Source organism: Neltuma alba, unplaced genomic scaffold (assembly GCF_004799145.2).
Source record: "Neltuma alba isolate B1F8T4 unplaced genomic scaffold, ASM479914v2 tig00012000_pilon, whole genome shotgun sequence".
In the NCBI taxonomy this organism is placed as follows: domain Eukaryota; kingdom Viridiplantae; phylum Streptophyta; class Magnoliopsida; order Fabales; family Fabaceae; genus Neltuma; species Neltuma alba.
In genome coordinates, this window is record NW_021636573.1 from 484,479 (window position 1) to 495,482 (window position 11,004).

At 36.7% G+C, this 11,004-nt stretch overlaps 1 protein-coding gene across 1 annotated transcript; it reads right to left on the reverse strand.

The window, feature by feature from the left end:
• Positions 1-841: 841 nt before the first annotated feature.
• LOC114720819 (AT-hook motif nuclear-localized protein 20-like) lies at positions 842-7,167 on the reverse strand. The gene is made up of 2 exons (XM_028906538.1): positions 7,089-7,167; positions 842-2,298 (listed from the first exon to the last, which is right to left on the reverse strand). The coding sequence occupies exons 1-2, from the start codon at positions 7,165-7,167 to the stop codon at positions 1,223-1,225; spliced, it is 1,155 nt and encodes a 384-aa protein (XP_028762371.1). The 3' UTR covers positions 842-1,222.
• Positions 7,168-11,004: the final 3,837 nt, after the last annotated feature.

Below are 11,004 nucleotides of genomic sequence, written 5' to 3' on the forward strand. Positions count from 1 at the left end.
GAGAGAGAGAGACAGAGAGAGCTGGAGTTGAAGAAGCGGAGAGAAAAAGTGATCAGTGTGAGATGCTTCAGCAGAGTTACAGTACTCTAGTCTAATTAGAATGTCACTTTGGTATCCTATTCATGCGACAAACCGAATGCCTCTTTAATTAAAATAATAACGTACAGTAGTGAAAGAAACCCATTTTCATATATGCCCAGTTAGTTTTTTTCCTTTAATTAACCTACATGAAACACAACAATAAGCAGCTAAAATATTAAGGATGTCTCTCTCTGATTACAATTTTGTTTCACGTCTTGGAATATAATGTCAACAAAATTCCTTTGAATTGTTTGTGTATCCTTAATCTATATATTCAGTGTTTCTCTCTCAATAGAGACTGCAAAATTTCTGTGAAAGAAGCCCTAATTGTACAGTCCTATATTGGAAGACATGATGGAAAAATTTGCAAATGATGTTCCCACAAAAAACCCTAATAATAGTAGCATTGAATCAAATTCCAATATCATCAATGGAAGAAACCAATTGAATGGAGGGAAGAGAGAGAAATTAAACTGTGTGTAATAATCACTAATAAGCATCCAACAATAGTGAATTACCTAGCTTGAAATTTAAACCCAGAGTATATTTAATTACCATACCTTCCAATTGGTCTAAGTAATGATGATCATCCCATCAAGTCATATTCTCAAACAGATCCAAGAAATTGTACAAAAAGTGTTCATTATAAAACCTAAGAACAAACAAATTATAAACTTTCAGGTAATTAAGAAAACACCAAATACATCTGCCACCAATAAATTATTCAGAGAGATATATATATATATATATATATAGTAAATTAAACAAAAGACATAAAGACTCGGATCATCGTCGTCGTTGTCGTCATTTTCTTTTAATTTATTCAAAACGCAGAGAAGCAAAAGGAGAAAGATATATAGTTCACAATTCTCCATGGACATAAATATGGATTATGAACACATGCTCTCCTGGATCTTCTTCATCATATAGAACTACTTCTTCTGATCTTCTTCACACCTAATTCTATAGTAATCTAATTATTATATGATTATCTTCCCTCAATTCTATTTAACCATTCAATAATCATATTCCTACCCCTTCAAACCACAGAAAATCAAAGCATCAACAGATAATTAACTCATTGATTGATTAGATCTGATCAAATTCTGTCTAAGACTCATCTTTTTATTAATTTAATTCTCTAAAAAGGTTGCCTTCCATGAGCTGCCCAAGCAAGAGCTTCATGATGATGACCTACCTGCCCACCACCACCACCATTGGGAAGCAGATTTGGTGGCAGATTATACAAAGGAAGTGATGAAGGATCTGGAATCCCTCCTTGCAAGTGGCCCCCACTGCTTCCGATCCCCGGCTGTGCCTGCGGGGAAGACCCTCCGCCTCCGCTTCCACCGCCTTGCCCAGCGGCGCTGCCGCCCTCGTCTTCATCATCAAGAGGTAGTCTCTCATAAGTTGCATTTGCAAAAGTTGCAGCAATGACCATCACTGGTCCTGCTGCCACTAGTGACCCCACCACGCTTCCACCGACAACCTGGCCTTGTCCTCCGGCGAGGTAAATTGTTAGTCCCGTGGATCCCGGTGGTGCCGGTCCGGGCAAGAAGGCTCCGGTTAGGGATAGAATCTCAAACCTTCCATGGAGAGCCACAAGAGCTCCCGGAGCTGCAGGTTGGCGAAGAGTGACGTTAGCGACGGAGCCACTTCCACTAAGCACACAAACCCCACGTTGACGGCGGCGAGCGAACTGAGCTACGCTTTCTGCTACATCGGCTCCGCCGGCGACCTCCATGACGTGGCTTCGTAGAGCATTTGGGCTGTCTCGGGTCACAAAGATGGGCGGTTTTGGTTTGTTCTTGGAACCAGGTGGTCGGCCTCGAGGTCTGCGAGTTCCGACTTCAACTGCACCTTCTTTGGGTTCGTCTCTATCATCGTCTTCGTCTCTGTTATTGCCGCCACTGTTCTTGCCGCTGCTTTCGTTGATAGAGAGGTCGGTGTTGTGCCGTTTGTTCACCGACGGTGAATTGGCCGCCGGGTCAACCCCCGGCAACCCCACCTGACCGGTCCACCAAGGATTAGCCAGAATTGCTAGTTGAAGAGAGAGGTTATAATTGAAAGAAACAAAGAAGAAAGAAGGAGAAGAAGATGGATCAGCACAGAAAATAAGATCGACACCCAGAAAGAGAAACCGATCGATCCCAAATGGTGATGAACTAGTCGACGGATCTAAGTTAAATAACTTTGCCCGTGTTTTTCGATGTAATTCTCAGAAAAGTTATCAGATGGAACCAAAAGTCAAACAGGTAGAGGTGAGCGACACCGAGCTAGGGCTCTTCTTCTCTCTTGTGTAACCTAACCCGAGAGAGAGAGAGAGAAGAGACGAGAGAATTAGATTCAATTGTTTGCTGAAAGGGAATCAAATTAATGAAAGCAGTGAGTGTGCGAGAGAAGAATATGAGAGAGAAACGAGACAATGAACAACAAATGTGTTTGTTCCCTTTTAATTAATTAATTTGTTTATTTAATAAATCATCCCCTTTTTTTCCTGTCTATCTTCTACTAATTAGTGATCTCCCTTAGTGGACACAACATGGAACAGATGCGAAACCCCCTTCACAGAATCAAAGCATAACTTAAGACAACAAGTAAGAAGCCATCGAAAAAGAAAGAAGAGATTGAAAAAAAAAAACAGAGAATAATTAATTAATTAATCAAACCAAAGCTCACCTTGTGAGACTTGAACTTGAACATATTAGACACTAAAAAGCAGCACACAGTAAATTAAAAAGCACGGCAGGGAAAGTTAATGTGGGACTTGGTTTTTGGTGTAAGCACTTAATTGGCTGTGATATATTTACATTCTCAGCTGTTCTAAGTTAGTTAGTTATATATATATATATATATATATATAAAATATGGTATAATCTTAAAAAGTGAAAACGAAATACAAAGACAATTACTGGGTCGGTAGAGGACAAAAATTTAAACCTTGTATTATATAAGTATCCATCGATTACCAAGAGAAAAAAAACTCTGCACACATGACTCTCTTCGCCCCCAACAGTTGATAATGAATTTCCACTACGCTATCTCTCTCTGAAAGTTATCTATCAGTAATATTCAACTAGTAATTCTTCATTCCTAAATACCGGAGCTGGTCAAGAGGTTTAATTTAGCTTCAAATAGCATGATATTTTGATCTAATTAATTGGTCTACCAAATTTATAATATGCTGACTAACGTACAGAATATCTCTATTAATTGCACTTATTAAATGATTTCTATGAGGGGGTAAATTTCCAATACAGATTATTAATTAAGGGATAATTAAAAAAATCAATACACATTTTTTGTAAATAAATAAGTTAATTAATTTTTAAATTTTTTATAAATTAGTTATTTATTTCTTATATTCAATATTGAATGAATATTGTATCTAATTGATTTCCTCCCACTATTTAAAAGTTTTTCAAATAATCTTAGTTTGTATCAATGCACATTTGCATTCAAATAACGTCTATTCATGATGGCCAAAAAAAAAAAAATCGATTCAAACGTTACTACCAATAAATGTCTTTTATTCCCTTACAATTTTTTAACTTTAGTTGCTTAAGTATGTACTCTCTCTCGGAGGAGAACAGATAACTAAGTTATTAAATTTGTTTTAAAATAAAAATTATTTTTTAAAGTTATCTTTATTTAAAATCATGAATTATATCAAATTGTAAAATTATTGCATCAAAATTTAAATCAGTGTAATTTTCTTAAAAAATGTCTCACAATAAACCCCAAGCAACGTAAATAAATTCAATTAATGGGGTGATATCAAAATAGAAACAAAAAAACTATTCTTTTAAAGGGTCTTGGAAATTAGGGTTTTTGGAGTAGCGTGCGCGTGTAGCTAGGTGGCGAGCACGTCGTTCTCTCTGGTCCCAAGGTATGAACGAGGGAAAGATAAACGAAGCTTTTTTTTGGGGGGGGGGGGGGGGGGGTTGTGTGTGTGTGTGTGTGTGTGTGTGTGTGAGAGAGAGAGAGAGAGAGAGAGAGAGAGAGAGAGAGAGAGAGAGAGCATTTTGAAGCCACTACGTGTCTGTTGGTCAATTGTTCTATTTATTACTACTTTCTAACGTGTTCAATTAGCTAATCACAATCAGTTTTATACATTTCAACTCTTTGGTAGGCGATCAGGTATTTAGATATTATATTATGTGTTGGTTACACAAATATCTAAATTTTAAATTACATGCAAATATTCATAAAATCTTAAGTAAATGGAAAATAAATAAAGTAGTTGGACCTAATGATAGTCCTATTGAAATTTGAAAATATGAGTGAAGAGGGTGCGTTGTGACTTTCTAAGCTATTCAATGAGATTTTGCACTCTAAAAAATGCTTGACGATTGGAAGCAAGGTACTTTAGTACATATTTACATGAATAAATAAAGGGGACAATTAGAATTGTGCAAGCTATTGAGGAATTAAACTCATAAGCCAAACTATGAAGTTATAGGAAAAGGTGATTGAACACAACTTAAGATTGGAGACTTATATTTTTTAAAACCAATTTGGGTTCATGCTTGGAAGGTCTACAACAGAAGTGATATATTTACTAGTATTAATGAAAAAATACCAGAACAAATGAAGAGTTGCATATAGTTTTTATTGATTTGGAAAAACACTCATGATGCTCGAGACGTTCTTTGGAAAGCTGGCATGTATAGGGATAACAACTAGTTTTAGAACACTTAGATGTGAGATAAAGTACTTTCCTATAAGGATTGGCCTACTCTAAGGATCACCTTTAAACCCTTATTTGTTTAACTTAGTCTTAAACATTCTAATTAAGCTTATCAAACAAGAAATCCCTGAGTGCATGTTTGTTAACGATATAGTTCTTATGGCTAAGTCAAAAAAAGAGATTAAGTCTATGCTTGAGTTATGGATTAGAAAGACCCCAGAGTTGGAGGGTTTTTGTCTAAATAAAAGCAAGACACAATATGTGTTTTGCAATTTTGATAAAAGACAAGTTAGAAGTGATATGAAATTTAACTTGGGAGATCAAATCATTTCACAATGGGCAAAGTTTATATTTGGGATCAATTATACAAAAGGATGATGAAATTGATGGATATTTTGATCATAGAATTCAAGCTAGGTGATTTAAATGGAGAAAACTTATCAGAGTTATTTGTGATTGAAAGATATCTAATAAGGTGAAAGGGAAGGTTTATTGCACTGTTATAAGAGTAGAAATACTATATGGTAGTGAATACTGGACTTTTAAAGAAATAACATGGGCATAAAGTGGGAGTAGCCGACATGAGAATGCTAAGATGGATATGTGCTCATACAAGAAAGATGAAATTTGTAATGAATATATACATGAAAAAGTTAGAGTGGCTTCTATTAAAAGAAGACGGTAGAAAATCGTTTGAGATGGTTTAGTCTCATTTAAAGAAGGCCTATGAACGCGCTAGTGAGGGGAGTTGATTAAATAGTATGTAGTCCTTTGAAAAGAAGTAGAAGAAGGTGAAAGAGAATACCTAATAAAATTATTGAATGATATCTTTTGTTTACCAATCTATCCAAATGTTTGGTGGTTAATAAAACTCAATGATATCATATAATTCATATAGCTGATAAAGCTCTGTTATTGTATGCAATATTCATAAAAGTGCATTTTTTATCACTAACTTTACACGATATTTTATTTTGGTCTATGGTTTTCAAGTGCACCTTTACGATGCGCAATCTTAACACTGTTAGTCTTAAAAGATAAGTCCATAGTTTTGAATATTCAAGCGCATCCATCAAAAGAAATTCACCAGAAGCCCATTGACTCCTATTCCAAATAAAAATTTTCAATTGGTTTTTGAGTCTCTGTGACAACCAATATTAACAAGATTGATCATTATTATTTCTGAAAAATTTGACAAACTTCCACACTGATCGTGACGTACACAACCATTGTAGAATAATGTTTTTCTACACTTGCTGAACAACCAGCGTAGTACTTTCTATCCTGCTTGTAATTAGAACAAGTGTTAAAGGGTCTTTTTAATAGATGTAAAAAGGCCTTTATGCACTAGGGTGCCCGAAGTTAAATTAAGGGAAAATCCCATATAATTAAGCGTTCTGAATTCTAAAATCTCAAATAAGTTATTCTACTTTTACAAAGGACAAATAACACTACAAAAAAAAAAGATTTTAGGCGATGACTTTCAACGACGACAAAAAAAGTCGCGGCTCAAAGTGGACTTTCAGCGGCGACAAAAATGTCGCGCTGAAAGTGAACTTTGAGCGGTGAATTTTTTTGTCACCGCTGAAAGTATACCTTTGAGCGGAAGGTGATGTAATCACTAGTGTCCTCGCTGAAGGTCTGACTTTCAGTGGCAACTTTATAATGTTGCCGCTAAAAGTGTATATTTTTTATTTTACAATAGTAATAAACAAATTCAATCCGGCTCAGTGACAAGAAGATTGGACACGAAAGGAGGTGGTCACGAGTTCGAACCTTGGAGAAGACACATTTAAGGTGAAAATATTTGGACGATGACGTGGCGAGAAGGAGTGATGTGGCAATGACGTGGAGGTGGCTAGTGATGACGTGGCACCTGGTCGGTGATGAGGTGGAGGTGACTAGTGATGATGTGGCGGCCGGCAACGATGACGTGGTGTTGGTAAAGTCAATTCTTCTTAGGCATCATTTTCAGGGGCGACAAAAAAGTTGCCGTTGAACATCCTTTGGTGGCGACAATCTGAAAATTCTTTGAGCGGCGACATTCTTGTCGCCGTTGAAAGTGTCTTTCAGTGGCGACAAATATCACCGCTGAAACTTCTAAAAGTCACCGCTAGTTGCCACTGAAAGTCAGACCTTCAGCCATGGCTGCTACGGCAACGACTTTTCAGCGGCGACAAGTTGCCACTGAAAACTTTCAGTAGCAACTTTATACTTTCAGCGGTGACTTTTGTCACCGTGAAAGTCAATTTTTTTGTAGTGTAAGTCTATAAGTATTAAATTAGAATTTGCAAATTTTTATAAATTACCTCTATACCCTTCCTATCATGCCTATCACCCCCTCTCTTCCCCCCTCTTTCCTCCAATATTCCATCACCGTAGACTCTGTTTGCCATTCTTAACTAGCAATCTGAGTAGACCCTAAAAAATCCATCTGCCGTGAATTTTGCCATAGAAGTAGGCACAACAACGCAAATAGCCGCTAAGTGGAAAACACGGGAGAAGAGGAACTAAATGCGAAGGTCTCAAATACTTCGAAAAGGAACTCAAATAACTCGGTGAAAAGCTCTAGCAGATTGTCAGAAGACAGAGGAAAACAAACCTAAAGAGACTTTTGTGTAGTTCTCAAACCCGTTGAAAGTGTTGTTAATCATATTATTATGCAATGGAATGGCTTTTATGGTTGAATGACAAGAAAACATTAGGTGATGGTTTAATCGTAATGTTAACTTGCCATTTGAATATATGTAATATAGCTTCTGCCATAGGCCTATTGGTTTTTGGTAAATATTATCACTTTAGTGGTCAATTCTATTATATATGTAGTAAATTATAGAAGTTATTGTTATCATGTTTACTATGATGTTCTTCAGATGCACTTATATGCTAATTTGTCAACACATTTTAATCCTTGTTTAATTCCCTTAATAGGCTAGACTTGGTGGAAATTGACCATGGGAATGGTATAAAAATCATCAAATGCCTAAGACCATGGGTTGCAAAAAGCATTATTAAAACGATTACTTAAATTACGTAAATTGTCGTTCTCATTACTTGTTTTGTAAAATACTATGCGAATGACTAAAAATATGTTACAAAAATTGTTATACATTTGGTAACTTTTATTGCACACGTTGTTGTTTCGTTACATGTTTAGTTAAATTATCTGCAAATAGACTAAAATTGGACACTACAAAAAAATAGTAGATTACCAGCAGTCCATTTCTAGTGGTTAAAAAAACCGCTACAAAAGTAGACATTTCTAGCAATTATACCACAAATTGCAAGAAATTTGCAGCACTTTGACTAGAAAGTGTGCGGGATCCATACATTTCTAGCAGTTTTGAACCAACCACTAGAAAGTGACTGCCACAACTATTGGTGTTATTTGGCGTGAAGTTGGCGCCATATTTCCAGCTATTAATTTCTAGTAGTTTTGTCACTAGAACCGCTAGAGAATGCAAATCGTCATTGCATTTTCTAACAGTTCCATAACAACTAGAAATTTTAACTAATTTTCTAGCATTTTACATTGAAACTGCTAGAAATGTTTTATTTTTCCCGAGGCCTGACACGTGGCCGCATGCTGGTGGCGGTAGACTGGCAACGTTACAAATTTTTAGCGGTTTTCATATAACCGCAAGAAAATCGTAGCCTATATATACCCTCATCCACCTTAGTTGCACACTTTTGGCAAATTGTGAAGTGAAGCTCTGCTGAATTCTCTCAACAAAGTATATCTAGATCCGAATCCAAATCCAGATCCGGATAGTATTTTATATTTTCAAGTAAGAATTAAGATACAGTCACACACTTATAGAATATCAAGACAAAAACTCACAAGTGATAGATTTCAATCAGAGAAAAGACCTTGAAGGTGAAAGAAAATACCAACGGCCTCTTAGAATTAGAAGAAGAGAAAAAAAATTTACAAATGCTTACTAATTTTGGAGATAATTATCTTAATAACCTCTTATTAGATGCTTAAAAGAACTCTCTTATGTAGAAATGTTTATGACTGATTAGAAGTTAACAAATCAAAAGGGTATATAAGAAATTAAAATATCATCTCTCGTCTCCCCTCCAAAAAACCCCACTTTTGGAGGGGAGGCTAGAAGGGAAGGGGAGGGGAGAAAAACCCCTCCCCTCTTTAAAAAATATCTTAACCAAACGAGGGGAGGGGAGGAGCTCCCCTCCCCTTCTAAAAAATTATACCAGCCAAACAAGGGGAGGGGAGCAACTTCCCTTCCCTCCCCTCCGAAAACCCCGTACCAAACATAGCGTAAGAGACTTGGGGTGGCATAAAAGAACAGGAGGGCCAACCTGTAGCGGGAGAAGAAAGGTGACGGGACGAGGCACCTGTAGGAAATACTAGCAGATATACCTGGTGGAGTCCTCGAGCAAGACTGGTCAAGTTTTGTGTATTTTAGGATGTCGGCTGAGCAGATGGTATGATATTATTGCATTAATTATAAAAAAATTTTATTTTTTGTCCAATTTGACCAATTTAATTTTTGTACATTTTGTTTCAGGCTCTTTTCTAAAGAAATACTAGGAATGTCGGGCAATAAACAATACGTCATAGGGCTAAATCGAGGAGCTTTATTATCACTTATGATGAGATTGTAAGTACATAAAAAGAATTTGTATGTTGTGTATATATATTTAATTTGTAATTAATAATTTTTTTTCATTTCATTTACAAAGGGAAAAGATGCTACAGGAGCGAGGATATATGCCCACCTATGGTGAGATGTAGCCAAGTCTGTACAGGCCTCGAGAGGGGTCTCCTATATCGGATGAGGTTAAGGAGATGACAGTAAGTAATTAATTAATTAATTATTAATATCACAATATAAATATTCCATACTAATATTTTATATTAATTTTGATAGGTGCGGATGACTCAGGTCGATACCAAGTTGCGATAGTCTCAGGGGTCTGCTTTCGATCCTGCTGCCTCACTTTTAGCTGGTCGTAGCCGAGCGCAGCACCCTGGTTGAGTTAGCGGGCTCTGTCTTGGACCCCCACCTAGTAGGTTGCCTCACTCAAGTGGCGTTAGCCCTTCATACACTACGAGGAGCTCTCAATCAGCAGCGATATCCTATCAGGCGAGCGCAGGAGCAAAGCGGCCGAGTTCCTCATCCTCTAAAGAGCTACAAGAGGAGATTAGGTAAGAGGTGGAGGCTAGGATAGAGGCCATGGTGGAGGCCAGGATGGAGGAGCATGATCGTCAGTTGCAGTTATAGCTTGACCAGTTCAATGCAGCTGCTATGGCCATGCGTGATGTGATTATCAATTTCGTTCTAAACATCTTGTTTCTCTAGTTCCCTGACATATGCTTGACACCAACCTAGCCCCTACACAACCAGTAGCAAACCCATCCCTAGCAAAACCAGTAGCCTACCCAGCCCTAGCAAGAGGATCCAGTGCTCGACGATCACGATGATGCTGTTTCTACCCCTCACCCCCTGATTTACGCCCTTTCGTTGTATTGGATTTTATTGTGTTATGTTTTATGTGGATATTTATTTAAATTTTATGTTTATTTATTTAAAACCATAGTTATTTAATTTTATTATTAGTCGCTCATTCCTTTTTTTTATTTGTTACTATTTTTTTTCAAGCAGATGAAATTTATATTGTATCACTGACAAGGCGATGTCCATGCTATTGGAATTACTGGGAGATGCTTTCCCTCAAGATGAATTCCCTCCATCTTTTTATGAAGCAAAGAAGATTATTAACAAGTTTGGCTTGAACTATAAGAAGATAGATACATGCCCAAATGATTGTATGTTGTACTGGGTAGATGATGCAAACAAGGAGATTTGTACAAGATGTAAGAGATCGCACTATAAGTCAATACAAAAGGGGAAAAAGCAGCAGAAGAAACTAGTCAAAATTCTCAGGTACAATTCATTATAATATGTTACTTGTTCTGTCTCTAAATATTCGATATTTGAAATTCTCAATACAATTTATTATAATGTGTTATTTGTTCTATCTCTAAATATTTGGTAGTTGAAATTCTTAATATATTATTTTGTTAGATACTTTCCTTTGAAACTACAGTTGCAAATAATGTATATGTCATCAAAAATGGCTAAGCACATGAGGTGGCTTGTGACTGAGGAAAATCTAGATGGCAAGTTAAGACACCCACGAGATTCTGAGGCGTGGAAAATGTTTGATGCGAAATTTCCAACCTTTGCTGGTGATCCTAGAAATGT

Excerpts from the sequence above, each read along its gene's own strand:
- LOC114720819 (XM_028906538.1), bottom strand. The coding sequence starts at position 7,167 with ATGGCAAACAGAGTCTACGGTGATGGAATATTGGAGGAAAGAGGGGGG. Across the intron at positions 2,299-7,088 it reads TGATAGGCATGATAGGAAGG|AATTACATCGAAAAACACGG; the intron begins GTATAGAGGTAA and ends AACTTTTCTGAG.